The 15,814-nt window shown below is 40.6% G+C and overlaps 1 protein-coding gene across 2 annotated transcripts in view; it reads left to right on the forward strand.

Annotated features, from left to right (window-relative positions):
• Window positions 1-15,814, forward strand: part of LOC122789403 (lactosylceramide alpha-2,3-sialyltransferase-like) — a 246,997-nt gene that overhangs the window by 216,733 nt on the left and 14,450 nt on the right. For both annotated transcript variants that reach the window (XM_044056828.1, XM_044056826.1), the window contains exon 6: window positions 9,055-9,213. In XM_044056828.1, the coding sequence (XP_043912763.1) occupies window positions 9,055-9,213 (159 nt within the window). The remainder of the gene's footprint in view (window positions 1-9,054; window positions 9,214-15,814) is intronic.

Consider the following 15,814-nt stretch of genomic DNA (forward strand, 5'->3'; position numbering starts at 1 on the left):
ATTGCAGCTCTATCCATTGGTAAGGACAGCAGTCATGGTGAAAATACCAAGGGAAAGACTGATTAATTTCTATAGAACAATTTCCAAAGGCAAGAAGGGGATGTCAGCCAAAATGTATCAAGTGTTAAGAATGGTTGAGGGAGAACATAACTGGACCAAATTAAATGGTCTTTGACTTGATGTTGCATAGTCAGCTGCTAGGAAAATGTCTAGGTCTCTGGTAGAACTGAGAATAAGAAAATGGATTATGACCCAGCTGAAGGGTACAATACAATTAGGCCATGGTGGTGCAGTGGTCAGAGTTGTTGCCTCACAGCAAGAGGTTCTCCGTTTCGATTCCCAGCTAGAGCGCCTTCTGTGTGGAGTCTGCATGCCCTCCCCACAGTCAAGTGACGTTTAAAGACATGTGGGTAGGTGTGTGCACAAATGGGTGTGCCTTCTTTGTAGGTTGGGAGTCGGGCTGGCACCTTGGCACTGTAAAAATCCACTGCCAATCATTAGTGGACCGGGGTTCCGCTGTGGCGACCCCTAACCAGGGAAAAGCCAAAAGACATTAGTTAGTGAAGGGTACAGCACACAAAAAAGTAGGGAGAGAAAATTGCCAGGAAAAAGGATTTCAATATTGAAGTACCAGTGTGGTCAGTACTGAGTCCTGTACTCTTCACTTCATGCATTTTAGACATACCTGAGGGGAAAGAGAACAGGACAAAAACTTAAGAACCACCTGAGTAAGGCATCAGAAAGCCTGACCAAGAGGTAAAAAAACATCAGCCCCTCACTACATATGCAGTTTTTCAATGCATCAAAAGGTCATTTTTTAACATTACCAGTTTTATATCCATCTCCTTTGGTATTATACTTTTTCATTAATACACTGCACAAATTGTACTGTAAAGACTGTAACATTAAATGAACTTGGTAGGAGCACCATTCATTTTCTTTACAGTGAATAAAACACTGAGGCCATAGCAGATTAAAAATATATTATTTATGTTATTTATTTACTTAACACACTCACAACACTATGCAGCTGGATTCACTCATTTAAAAAAACCCTGCCAAAATGTTGAGCGCTTTTTGTTTTTCAAACACCTTTCTAAATACCAAGTACAGAACTTGGAAGTGGGAAAGAGTGTCTTCCTGTATAGAAATGAAGCTCAAACATATCATTACATACTTCATGAAGTCTGTTACTAAGTTTAAACAATAAATCTCTCATGTCCAAAACATTGGACCAGTCAGAGCATCATACGTTAATGCAATACTGATAATCTAATTGCCAAGTGAAGCGGCAAGTTGCCCTTTAAACAAAGTTTACATGTGGGTGAAGTGGCAGGTTAGCATGACGATAGCCATGCTTTTGAGAGAGAAACAAGTCTACAAGCACACCTGCTAGGGCAGGTTAAGAACCCTACATCTTCATGCATACATCACACCTATGCTGTGTGCACTAAGACAGTGAGAAGCACAGATGCACCACATAAGTGTATGTCGAACAATGGAAGCCATTCTGTAGAAAGGAAAACTAAAGTCTACATTGAGGAAAAGCTGTCCTTTAAGTGTGTGTTGTATGGACATATTGTTTTAGATAAGTAATGACACATAACTGGAGATTATTAAAAGCATGTGGAACCAAGTCTCAGCAATGTTAAAGGGGGTTAGTTGCAATAAAAATCACCAGTGAAGTGGTGTAAAGGGCTAAAATCCTAACTATGGTTCTGGTGACCTAGATTTGATTAATACAGAAACAAAATGTGTACAGTGAAGTATTAGTGAAGAAAGTAAAAGTACTTAAAATAAATGAGAAAACATTTCTTTTCTTTTTTTTGGCTCCAGTAGGACCTACCATCAGCTGCTCATTTACCAACTCAATATCTCCTAACCCTATGTCCTGGTACTACCCCCCCCCCCCCAGGTGAGGCCATTTTGATGGGTTGATAGGAAGGACTTCAAAAGATAGGTAGGAAGGAAAAGTGGATCAGAGAGCAGAGCTCAGAGCTGACACCATCACATACACTGTGTATCATATTAGAGTTTTTCTTACCATGCCTCCCCGATGTGCTGATGTCACACCTTTAAGCTGGGCAGCCAGTGAGGCAGCTCTATTAGGCACCCAAACTGATAACTGAAATGGACTTTAGTCAGATGCATCCCTATACTCCATGAGGTATGTATATGGATAATAAAAAGGGAAGAATAAAAAAAAATCCTTTGTGTAATTACATTTTTTGTGCTTTCTTCTATATATGATCACAACACTGGGTGCGCTCTACTGCAAGTGTTTTGGATTTGCAATTCATATGTATTTTATGAACTTTGCATTATAAATGTGCAAATTGTTTTATGCTTCAGCACCTGAGTTATAGCTGAAAAGGATCCTTTGGCCCAGCCATGGTTAGCAAACAGAAGCAAATAAAAGTAAATAAAAAAAATCCACCAGAACTATCATCAGTTCAGGATGAGAACACTTCATTTTAACTTATCTTCTCAAACAAAGGACAGCACTTTAGGAGTGCCACCCAGCTCCCCTCCCCCCAAAAGAAACAATGTAATGGAATAATGTTTTTTAAGCAAGAACTGAACTTCCTGGTGTGGGAATGTATCTTATAAACTTCTAATTTTTCCAGGATTAAAAGTGAGAGTGCTACACACTGAGTTGCTGAAGTTCTCTAGGGTGGTTAGCATGCCCAAGCATACTGTAGTGTTTTCTAAGTGAATGTAGGTGTGTTAACTGTTACATTACTGCCCTAATTGTTATAACTTCTCCAACTCTATTCCCTGCAGTGTTATAAACTTGTGTGTCAGGTCCTGCTTCCAAATCCAGCTTGATACCCCACTACATTACATTTGTCTGACATCAAAATAAGAGTTGCCACCCTAATTCCATGGATTTTCTTCTGCCACCAATTCTCTTAGTCCATACCATGCATCCACAATCTACTCCATGAAGCTGTTCTCGTGTCCTGTACCATTATCTGATCTGGTGCCCCCCTCAACTTTAAGTTGAGGAGCAAGAAACCACAAATGCAATAACTGCATTCAGTTCTGAATGCTGGAACTGAACTACTAGTTGATTGGACTCTATCAACAGAGCACCCTAATACCTTGCACCTAGGGTGGCTGCCCCCTTCACCTCACCCTAGCTATGCCTCTGCTTACAGAGATCCAGGAGTAGTAATATTTTTGCAAACTGCTGCCTGCACACAGGAAAAAAAGTTATGGCCAGACCAATGTCCAACAGAGTGAGCCTTTTGCATTTGCAGTCTACATCCTTAAGATGCATCCCAGCATAGGTCAGTGCAGTGGTATAGAGGGATAAAACCCTAACTGCTGTCCTGGTGACCTAGGCTTGATTAGTGTCTCTGGCATCTGAGGCACTACAGGGGGGATGGACATGTACTGAACAGATTCCCTGAAGGGAAATGTGGTCTAGAGGGGGGAGTAGTCCTTGGATGTTGTTCACAAACACATGGGTTGGGGGGGTCATAAAAAATCCAACCTCCCAGCAGCAGAAGCAGTTGCTAGCACCACCACCAGGATGCCTTTAAGATCTATGCTGGTCCCAACTCACTCAAAGTAGTCCAGGGGAGGAAGGAGGAAAGAAAACTGGTAGACCCAGGTATAGATGGGGGACACCGACATGGACAGAAAGAATACAGCAGAAGAACATAGCAAAGATGCATCCCAGCATTATTTTTACTTCTGTTACTGTTGTCACTCTGTTTTTGATGGTCCTGTGACCTGAATCCCCATATTCTTTGTTATACTGTGTAATGATCAGTACCCTTTCCCCGTCTGAAGACAAAGTCCCTGACTATTGTTGCTATGAGTGTGTACAGTACTTTACATTGTCTGCACTGGGCATCAACAACCACTTTCCTGCTACTTGCTTAATAAAAAAAATTCTTCCAAAGACACTTTCCTACATCCTCCATTGTATCATATATGAAGAGGATGATCCTTTTCTGTATTCACTCAGATGTGTTTTGAAACAATTAATGGAAGAGTACTAGACACCATACTTTTGAACCATCCAGATTTTGGGGGGGGGGGGGGCACCCACAATGCTTTCCAAACTTGTGCAGCATTCCTCCTAAAATTATTTTGAAAAGTTCTAACTCAATAGTACCACTTTTTAAAATGAATCCTTAATTTGGAAGCTTTTCCCTAATCATCTTTTGTTTTATCCCAAACTCTGGAGGTAAATATTGTGAGGACACAGGACCACACTAGTCACTTCCTTATTTCTGGCACTTCACATCTCATCACAATCCTCTGTGTTATAACTTACAACCATGTAGTGATCCATTTCCTCTTTTTGACCTTTTTCCCCGCCACTCCAGTTTTTCTAGTTACCATCTGTATGAAGCCAAGTCAACTGCCTTGGTGAAATCCAGGTAAGTCCCATCTACCTGTACTCCCTAATAAATTCTCTTGAAACCAACTCACAGAAGTGGATCACATTTGACTGATAGCTTCATTTATCCATGAATCTGTGGTGGCTGTTGTCCTGAGGATTGCTATCTTCTAGGAAATCTACTAGTGATTCCCTCAAGATTCTCTCCATGGCTTTCCTTGTCACTGATATTAGAGCAATGGGCTTGTATTTCCCCAAGTTTCCTGCTCCCCAGTGCATTGCTTAAGGGTGCCATATATGTTGCTTCCACTTTTGAAGCACTTTAGCACTGGCCAATGACTTGATGAAGCTCTCCATCAGTGGCTCTATCAGCACACTGGCCAGAACCCGTTGGACTCTGGAATGCAGTCCATGTCCTTTATGCTCCCTTAGTCTTGCCAGCTCCATCTTAAAGAATTGCTGGACTAAGGAGCTGTATTTCTGTGAGGTTAATTGGGAGGATATTGTAGATTGTGGTAGGAGGTACTATGTGTCTAATATGGAAAGTGACCAGTGAAGTGCTGTAAGGGTCAGTCCTTTCTGCAATACTCTTCCATGTGTTCATTTCAGACATATTTGAGGGAACAAAGAGCAGAACAACCTCTTCAGTGAGTACACAAAGATAGGGGTGGCAGTGGATAACATATAAAAGTGTATAAGGAAATATTTGGAAGGCTGAGGAAGTCAGAAGAAATGAGTCATTTCAATCTCACTACAGACAAATGCAAAGCATTACTCTTGAGCCGCTGAAACCCTAGTATGAAGTATCCTTTAGGAAGAGCAAATGGTAGAAACAGAGAAGGAGAGAAGGGAAAGGATCTGATGGTGTTGATTATGCAAGTATTGGACCACCAGGGGTACAGTGAAGGAGCAGACTCAACAGCATACAAAAGGTCTGGAAGTATCTTTAGAGAGACTGACTCACCTCCGGAAACAAGGTAATTCTCCACCTATATCAGGTACTATGAGTATCATTTGCAGTTCTGAAGGCCATACCAGATATGCTGGAAAGTATTGACCATCAAGAGTTGCATCCATTGTACATCATTATATCATGACACTAAGAGAGGGATATTAGTCATACCATGAGATTACCTGCTTGTGTAGTGTTACTGCTGGTGAACTGGAGAAATCAGCCATAGTTAGATAAAGAATGCTGTGTGTCTTAAGACTCATGTGTATGATCACTTTAAAAGTAATTTTTGGAAACTTTTGGGGATTAACATGTTAACATTGCTGTGAAGAAAAGCTAATGGTTCAGTGACTATTGCCAGTGGAAAACACAAAATGAAACAGATAAGCTACATGCTATATTTTATGTTTGTGGGAATCATTTATTATCATAGCTGTTAAGCAGCCAGTGAATCATAAATATGGCCTTTTACTGTAAGAATGCATATGCCCCTAGAAATGCAAGAAGACCTGCAGTATACCCATGAATTCTCAACTTTCTAGTGAATGAATAAGCAAAAGACTAGGAAAGTAAACAAATGAAAAAAAAATGGAAACATAGTACTTTCCTCAGCCTGAAAAAGTGATTTTTATGGTGCATACAAAAACAGTAAAATACTAGAGGATAGTATTTACCTGTAGGAATGTGATCTTGACTCCCTGATTTAAATGTCATCTTTTAAATTAACAGTTTCATTCTAAATTAGGGATACCTTAGCTAACATTTGTTCCTAAATTAAAATTTGCATCTCCAAGCCCTACATAACAAACATGGACAGTACAGTGGGGATATGGGTCATGAAATCACTGACTGTTTCATAAACAACTTTTTGTATGAAACAAAGAAAAAAATGAATAAAAGGCAGAACTGGGTGTTATTGGGATCAACCCCCCCCCCCACGTCTCTCTAACTTTAAGGTAGCACTAGATCGGGCAAACTAGCCAAAGAAATACACCGTCAAGGAAGTGATCTGGTCATCTCATGATCAAATGCCTGTAAGTGGGGATGGTATCTATTGCCACAAACAGCAAGACTGGGAGGGCATCATCAGTTGCCAGTAAATTAGAGAAGTGTACCTGCTTGTACTGCACAATGCCACTAGTGACCTGCTGTCATCACTACAGAGCTTCTTGCACACCTGAGGTGTAGCGTAGACCTTAGAATGTTATGCCTCAATGCCTGAGCTGTGCTCTTTACCTTCCTGAAGGCTACAGTGCCAAAGATCACCACCACTCTGGACTATATTTCCCATTATAGCAGTCCACTTTTTTCTACAATGAGACAGACTGTTATTAGCTGTTTAATCCTAATTTCCCAGCAAGCCTCTAAAGCCAGGTTTATTGACTGTCAGTCATTTTGAGGAGGAGGCAGTTAGGATTAAAAAATAAATAAATAAAACTTAACAGTAGGCAGCGCTGTCTTCAGTGTCAAAATCAGACTATACTCCCCAGCCCTCCACCCAACATTCATGAAATTAGCATGGTCTACTAGCCTACACTTGAACAGAGTTTACTGTTTAAAGCCAGGTTTCAGAAACTAGTTAGCGAATCATCACATTCATTACCAATGCTAATTTATTTTATGCATCATAATGATGATCACGTTTTTCTTGGGTGGGGGGATAGGATCACTGGACTTTCAAGATACATTTCATTAATCTTAAAAATGCCTGGCCCTGACTGAGAGGTCTATGTGAATCGCAGAGTGCAGAAAGTATAAACAGAATTGGAACCATGTAATTTCCAGTTCTGCAGAGGGATAACATTTTTACTATCTTTTTACCAGAACTGATGAGGGATGTCCATCCTAGGGAGGTGGGTGGCAGCTGTGAATAGCCATATTCTCTTACAGAAGACATGATATATACAAATGTACCCTGGGGACAGATGTTTGGCTCACTAAGCCTCTATTTGATGGTACCTTTGATTGAAATGCATGTATAGAAGTCTTGCAAGAGGAAGGTGTACTAAGCCTAGTGGTGGCACACGGCTGCACACCCCCCTCTGAAGGGGAGGGCTTAGGACCACAAACCTACCCCCTCACTGCTGATGACAGGAAGGACACAAACAACCATTTTGGCTGGCTGAATTAGGACCCCTCTGGAAAACACTCACTCCATAGCAGGGGGATACTCAGGATGGGGGGCTGAAGTTCTTATTACATTGAGGGAGGCTTAGTGGTCAGCAGACACGTGAGGAAGGCATATAAAATGATACAGGATCACGATGGGGAAGGACATGAGATACTAAATCTGGAATCACATGTATGCTGTATACACCTCATAAAAGATCGAGAGAGGTCCCTTGTGCGCTGAGGGCACAGCAGGTGCATGAAAGAGGATCTGAAAAATTGTAAGCGACTGATCCCTACTGAAATATTAGCACTGAATAAGAGCAGATGTTAAAAGAAAATAGACAGGTGCAGGAGGCAGATCCCCATCATTTCATCGAACAATCTTTTCAATGCAATTATATCGAATATGGCATTTGCTGAACTTTTCATACTGTTCATACTGAGATCCTGGTACAGTGAGGATTGGGAAATTTGCCCTTTCCCCCCTGTAGTATGATCTCAGACTTGGTATATATAATTATCGGGGGGGGGTCAAGTGATATAGACCCCAGAAAGCACATACCTAGCAGTACCAAACTGTTGACCAAGCAAAGTGGCTGGTATATCATCAGTTATATGCATGAATAGGGAGTAAGTTGTAAAGTTGATTAAACCAGTTGAGAATGTTGCAGGAATGAGCATAACCCTGATCAGCATATGTCATGGTATAAAAATCTAGCAATTAGTATGGAGAATTAAGGCTATGAGCTGCTTCCTGTAGTCCAGGGTTCGATTCCCTCCATCACCATTTGCCACTATCTCACTCAGCAAGTCACTTAGCCACTCAGTCATTTGGAGGAAATTGGTCTAGGCTCCTCAGTGGTGTCATGGAACACATTTCTAGCATTACCTATGCACCTAAATTTATCAGAATTTATTTCCTGCTGTTCATTGTAGAGTATTTTGTCTTTCAGGATTACCGTGGTGAAGCATGTTTGATGCACTCTTGACTCGCATCTTATTCATACTAAAACCAAGTAGTCCTTGGTATATTTTGAAAAGCAGAAACGGATAGACTGATAAGAAAAAGAGAATCTTATAAGAAAATACTAATCAAACCATATCTAAAATTTTAGACAACTAAATTAAAAACAATTGTCTCTACTAATGCACAATGGTTTTAGATAACACAGGAAATCACATTACTATTTTTCCAGAGTTCTTACTAACGATTCTGATTCTGATGTGCATTTCTCCCCAGTTATACTTTGGCATTGTGAGTCATTTGATTACATGCTGTTTCTTCTGGGTTTGAACCTCATTACTGAATTGAGTGCTAAGGGTAGCCCTCCTTAAGACCGTCATTGCTTTCAGTAACAGAACAGGTGAAACCAGCAAGGTAACTTTTGTTTATGGTGCTGCTGCTCCAGCTATATTCAATTCATGTGATTGTGAACCTGTTTTTTATTGTTTCAAAGACTTCCATTTTCAAATTGTTGATAACATAATGCATATTTATCATGAAATGGTGCTTCTTTTGTCTTGGTCTTCTGTTTACCTGGCATGCTAACTCGCTACACAATTCAAATAATGTTCTCACAAATAGTGCAAGTAACAAAATGTAATTGTCAATTCTTTCTTTATTTGTTATCAGAGTTGGTGGGATAAGTTATGGTTCTGGCAGGAAGTACCAGAGTTCTCAACTCTGAAGGCACACAATTACCGAATCCTGAATCCAGATATCATCAGAAAAACTTTGGTGGACTTCCTAGGGCATCCAGAACCTCAAAATAAGCTCTTCAATGTTAATCAGGTAACCCAGTGCCAATTTTTTAGACAATAGTTGAAGCAGAATATAAATCTCTTCAGTTATTCAGTCAATTTGATTAGATGCAATTCCAAAAAAACAAAACTGAGTTCTGAAAAACATCCCGTTTAAAAAATGTTATATCTTCAGTGGCTGCATCTAAGGTGTCAAGTCTTACAGTTTTAGTGGTTGTGTTCAAACATTGTGGACCATATAATCAGCAAAGTATGTGTGATGTTTCAGAGGTACAAGTGAGGCTGAAAGCTCTTTAAGTGGGGGGGGGGGGTAATCTCACTAGATGTTAAACAAACAAAACTCCCACTAATGGTTGTCCCTGCCTTCTTTGGGTATCTCTTCATAAGTTCATAGGATGATACTAGGCTATTGGCCTGGAGGCCCTTATAAGCCTAGCCAAGAATTTCACCCATGTTCCCTCAAAGTCTGCACCTGTTTTCCTTGTCCAGCAGGGACACAGGTGGGATCCCAGGGGTGTATTTTCTGTTACCCATCAAGTCGTCCAGGTTCCTCTTAATGAGGGCTAGAGAGGTACTCTGCTTGACATGGAGAGGGAGTCTATTCCACAGATGGGAGAGTCTTTGGGACACAAATCTATCCCGCCAACAAGTTCTGTTAATGTCAGAGACCAGGTTAAGGCCTTGGGTGTGGGTTGCTCAAGTGGAGTTTGTCTTATGGATATGCAGCAACTCTATCAAGGATGGGTATGAGATGGCCTTGTATGCCCAAAACAGTTCACCTCTGAGCAGTCTGCATGACACTGAGTAGAGGGACAGGGCTTTTTGCCTATTTGTATAGGATAGGTGCTTGAGACCCTGGATTTTCATGGTCAGGAACCTCTGTGGTCTCTTCAACTGCTGCATATTCTTGGCAAGGTACATGCTGAAGGGGGCATTGTACTCAATAAAGGGTCTGATAAGGGAGGAGTGCAAGGATGTTATGACCTTTTTCCTGGATGAAATACCCTTATTTTTGAAGTGGGCCATGTAGAAAGCTTTTTGTACAATGAAGGCAACGTGGTGGTCAAAAGTCAGGCTCCTATCAACCTGAGTGCCCAAGTCTCTCAAATGATTGCATGCTTAGTACATTGTTATTAATGTGATAATTAGTGGGGATGCCATTTTCTCCAAAGGGGATAATGATACATTTCTTGGCATTCGCTTTGAGGCCATGCTTCTGGCACCAGTCATTAGTTTGGGTAAGGCCCTCTTGGAGGATGTTCACATCACTAGGGGAATTTAAGACAGCACCCAGCTTGCAGTCATCTGTAAACTTGGTAAGCCACAGACCACTGGTTTTGGTTTGCACCTCAGAAAAGTATATCCCCAAACAGCAGAATCCCCAACACCGATCCTTGGAGTACACCACTTGTTATGGGTCTACTACTAGAGGTGGCTTCTCTTTGACTGAGTGGGTTTTATCAATGAGACAATTAGCTACCCATCTGGTAACAAGGGTTGATGCCTAGCTGGGAGAGTTTATCTATAATGCCTGAGTGGGGAATAGTGTCAAAAGCTTTGGCTAGGTCAAGTTAGGTGGTGTGCACTGTCTTCCTGTCGTCCATGGCTTTGTTGACTGTTTTGAAGAAGTCAACCAAGTTTAACAGGCATGATCTCCCTTTGACAAAACCAAACTGTGTGGGGTCAAGCGTTTGGAGGTTGCCAATATCCTTGTTTATAAGGTTCATGATAATGCATTCCATGGGTCAGTGAACGCTCCACCTTTGTGTGAGAGATGACAGTGGCTGTCCTCCATTACGCTAGGATGAAGCCAGTGCTCAGGCTTTGGTTGAATAGGGTATATAATGGAGCTGAGAGCTCAAGCCTGAGTTCATGTAGGATACAGCCAGGAATGTTATCGAGTCCCATGGAGAGGGCATTAAAGACTTGCTCCCTGATGATGAGGGGAGGGGGGCAGGTTCAGGGGATGTCCTGGTTTACTATTGGGGAGAAGGGGGGTGAAGTTTTCACTGAACCTGTCTGCCAGCAGGTTATCTATATCTATGGCATTTGTGTATGTGTTGTTACTGACCAGCAGTTCAGAGCAGGCTTGGGTGTTACCTTTGAGATTGTGGACATATGTGAAAAAGGCCTTGTGATTGTCCTTAGTGGTTGTGGACAATCTGGACTCAAAGTTAGCCTAAGAGGATTTCACCAGTGACCTTATTTGCTTGTTCAGACAAAGGAGAGATTGCTTCCAACTTGGCACTTGCTCCTTCTTGGTCCTGGACAGCAATTTTTTTCCTTTTATAATAGAGTTTATTTACTGCTGCTGTCCACCAGACAGGTTTACTCTTTCTTGAGGAAGATGATTTGGTCCTGTCTGGTACTGCTGAGTCGATACAGATATTTAGGTGCTCATACAGATTTTTGGTGTAGGCTTGGAGATTAGTGCTAGTTCCATCTGAAATAACAGTGGTTATGAAGCTGCTTATACCTGCTCTGAGGAGACTGTAGTCAGTTTTGGAAAAGTTTTTTCATTTGACCCTGATAATGGGGGGGGGGGGGTCAGGGGATATGGTGACTTCAAAAGTGATTGCTTTATGATCAGATCTTATAGGTTCATAGGTAGGTACTAGGCTATTGGCCCTTGGGCCTATATAAGCCTAGCCAAATGGTACCCTGACGTTTGCCACCCAAGAAAATTATTTTCCTGTGTCCCTGTCAAGCAGATCCACAGATGTGATCCCCAGGGTGAATTTCCTATCTCCCATCCAATTGCATTGGCATTGACAAAGTCGAGGAATCTCTGGGCATTCATGTTTGGGCTAGAATAGGTCTTCCACTCTATGGCTGGATAGTTAAAGTCATCCAGGATCAGGGTACAGGGTTGAATCTTGATGGATTCAAGTCAGACCAGATAGGTGTAGTGGTCATCCTGAGTCATGGTTGGGGGGTCTGTAACTAGCGATGATTTGAATAGGTGTTTTGTCAACAGTTAACTGCACTTGGAGTGTCTCCTGCACATCATACCATTTGACCAGCCTGAAGGTGTGTATGTCTTTGAATATTGAAACTCCATCTCTTTGGCTTTGTAGTCCTCCATTTGAGGTCTGAATGTACGGTAGGATGAGTAACCTGGTGAGGCCGGGGTGCTCTCCACAGCTTTGAACCAGGTTTCAGTGACTGCACAAATGTCAGCATCCCCCAGGGCCAAGGAATGATTGCAATGAGTGCAGTTTCATGCTATGACTCCTGGCGTTTAGCAGCATGACCTTTAAATTTCATTTAGAAGAATTTTTCATGTTAGTAATTTTATGCTCATGAGTTTGCCTAAAAAGGCACTATAGGGGAGGCAAGAGCCTTTGCCAGAAGCCAGAAGCCCGAAGCCCAGGGCAGACAGAGGAATGCCATCTCTGGCAAAACATTGTGGTCTGTCAATCATGTCCTTCCAGGCTATCAGGTACTGGATCCCCTTAGAAATACACCAGAAACTAAGCCAATTGTTCAACTGCTCTGAAAGGCTTTTCATTTCTTGATGCAGGGCAAGCAGAACAAGAGACCAAGCTAGTATTTAGATATACAAGAAATAAACTAAATCTGGCACCATGTATGACAGTGGCTAGAAAAACAGAAAAAAATGGAAAACAATGAGCAAAATTATGGGTGTAGCAGTTTGCATGAGTTATGAAGAAAAAGATAAGGAACACTCTTATTCAGATAAAAAAAAAACATAAAAAAAGAGAGAGAGAAAGGAATACTACATGGGTTGCAAATTTGTAAATATGCAACATTGCTAATTTACATGTAAGACAAGCTTTGCAATAATATATTGTTTTTCCATGCAACAGGCTTCAGTGACAGGACCAGAATAAAGAACAACTTCTAGACTTGTTCTCAGTAATATCTAAGAAGGCAATCAGAAAGATTTGAAAACAACAAAACCCTTCAAGTTTAAAAGAGGTCATAGAGTTCATGAAGGAAGTATATGAGCTGGAGGGAAGGGTAATCAATAACAGGGGTGGGAGGTTGTTGTAATGGTTAAGGTGTTTACCTTACAAGGCGAAGGGTTCGATTCTTACATGGGGTAGTTGGCTAGGCTTAACATTACTCAGAAGGATAGTTAGCTTAGTACTAACCTATGAACGAAGGTAGAGATAGATATATGGGTAAATGGCTACCTTGGCTGTAGTACTTGGAAATGGAAAATGTGTTTCAGTAAGAACAAAGTAATAAAATATGGTTGGAAAGTTCCGAGGTGTTGGCCCAGTTGAATGAGAGTTATATGGTGGAATTTATGACTATTTCATTATAAACTTTTTTTATGGAAATGGAACTGATATTATTCTGCACAAATAATTTCATGAATAATGGAAGGTTTATGATATAATGTTAAAAAGGAAGAAAAGCATGCATCATATTGCTATTTCTGAAGTAGCCTGCACATGTGTGTTATCTGTTTGAATTTGCATTCAGTTATTTTGTTTGTAGGTATGTATTTGTAATAAATAAAAGTCTTTAGCACATTGTCAAATATTGTAACTGCACTGTACAGAGGGTACCACAAACACAAACAAGGATATAAGGTCATACATTATGAGCACCACTAAGGTGTGGTCTACATTTTCTGCATCTGGGTTTCTGGTATTATTCAATAATCACACTGCCTACCCTGATCTTGCTAAGGCATATGACACAATACCCCCCTCAGACATTCCTCAAGAAGTTATGTATAAACCTCCAAGTCACCTGGTGGATAGCCATCTCGCTTTCAGATGGGACTCAAGGAAGTTAGAGTTTGGGGTGTGTACCTCTATGAAGATGCCAGTCACAAGCAGAGTCCTACAGGGATCAGTCCTGGGACGACTTCTTTTTGGCATTTACTTCTGTGAAGTCAAGGCCAATATAAATGGCCTCTGGCTGACTGAATCTGTAGATGATTGCAAATTATGAGCAGCCATAGAATCCACCACCACAAACACAAATGTTCTCCAGGAAGGGCTGACCCAGACAAATAACTGGTGTCAGAGCTGTGTTACTAAAACTAAATGCCTAATAGCATCCTTTGGGAAGACATCCAGCCCTGGTAACTATCATAATGACATACACACCTAAGAGTTGACCCAGTAGTCAGGGACTTACGGACACAAATAGACAGTAGTCTAACCTTCAACCATCCTTTTTCTAGAGTAGTGAGAAAATCATTCTATGTTGTACAACTTATAAACAAAGGTATGGCATCTCGGTCCAATGATGTTACTTTTGCACAGTATTTGGCATTCATAAGACCTGTCATTGATTACAATTCCCCCCTTTGGTATATACCTAGCTAGGCACCTCCAACAACTGTAACCTCTACAGGGGTTCTTCATTAAGAGAATAGAGGTATTCATGGAACTTTCACCCGAAATGCCAGTATTTGAATGAACCTTCGGATATAATACTTATTACTATTGTGGTAAAAGTTATTTTCAGCTGCATACCCCATGCTATAGTGATTGTCTCACTAACAGCATGGACTTAGAACAAGATAGGATCACCACATTGAGTCATCTAGTTGAACTTGTTCTAGATGATAATTTCATATATTATGAAAGACATTATTTTAAACAAACCACTGGCATTGCTATAGTGGCAGCTTGTGGTACACTCTATGCAAACATAATTATGGCAGTGCGGGAATATAAGTACTTGTTCAACAGCCCATTTAGTATTTCTATCAAGATGTGTACCCACTGTTTGGATGATATATATGTTGCATGTTCAGGCACTACTGAATATTTAGAAGAGTTCATTAGTTACATCAACAGTACATATTTTCTCGTATTCACATATACAGTTGGCTATGATAGGATAGCATATTTAGATGTTTAACTTTCTAAAGATAATTCTTCAAAAACATGGTCATCTAGGATATTCAGGAAGCCAATGTATTCTAATACCTTTTTACATTTCAGCAGCAGTCACCCTTACCATCAAAAATGTGCTGTAATAAATGTGCCAGTGGTAAGGGTGCTTGTATGGAATCTATTTTTGAGGAATTTCTAAAAGAATGTAACCTATTAACTGAGATGATTAAAAATAGGGATTACCCCATTAACATGATAAACTCAATTAAGCAAGAAATAATACAAAAAAGGCTTACTGGAGTATCTGAACCATTACTGTGACCAAATAATAACATAGATAGAACTCCAACACCTACAATGGATAAAGCCAATCGAGAGAATATATTAAAAGCAATCGATGTAGACAAACAAGATGATGTGTACACAGACATTGGTCATTCATTCATCACCTATAACTCAGGCAGCAAGAGTATAACTAACAGTGTACATAAAAATTGGTGGCTTATTTAGAATAACAAGGTCACTTATGAAAAATTGCACGTCCTACGATAATTTATAAATGTGGAACTAGTTTCAAAAACATCTTTCAAAACATAGCCTATAGCAACATTAAGTCAAAATGTGGAAAAATGTCAAAATGTGGCACATGTGGGCAGTGCCAATTTATATACATTGGAGATTCAATTGAGGTTTGTAACAGGACGATCAAAGCAACAGGGCAATATTATTGTTATACACAAGGTGTAGTTTACATCACTCTTTATAAAATAAATAAAACGTGGCAGACCACCACTGTGTTCCAAA

The sequence above is a fragment of the Protopterus annectens genome, chromosome 14.part0 (assembly GCF_019279795.1).
Source record: "Protopterus annectens isolate FY-2018-M chromosome 14.part0, PAN1.0, whole genome shotgun sequence".
In the NCBI taxonomy this organism is placed as follows: Eukaryota; Metazoa; Chordata; order Ceratodontiformes; family Protopteridae; genus Protopterus; species Protopterus annectens.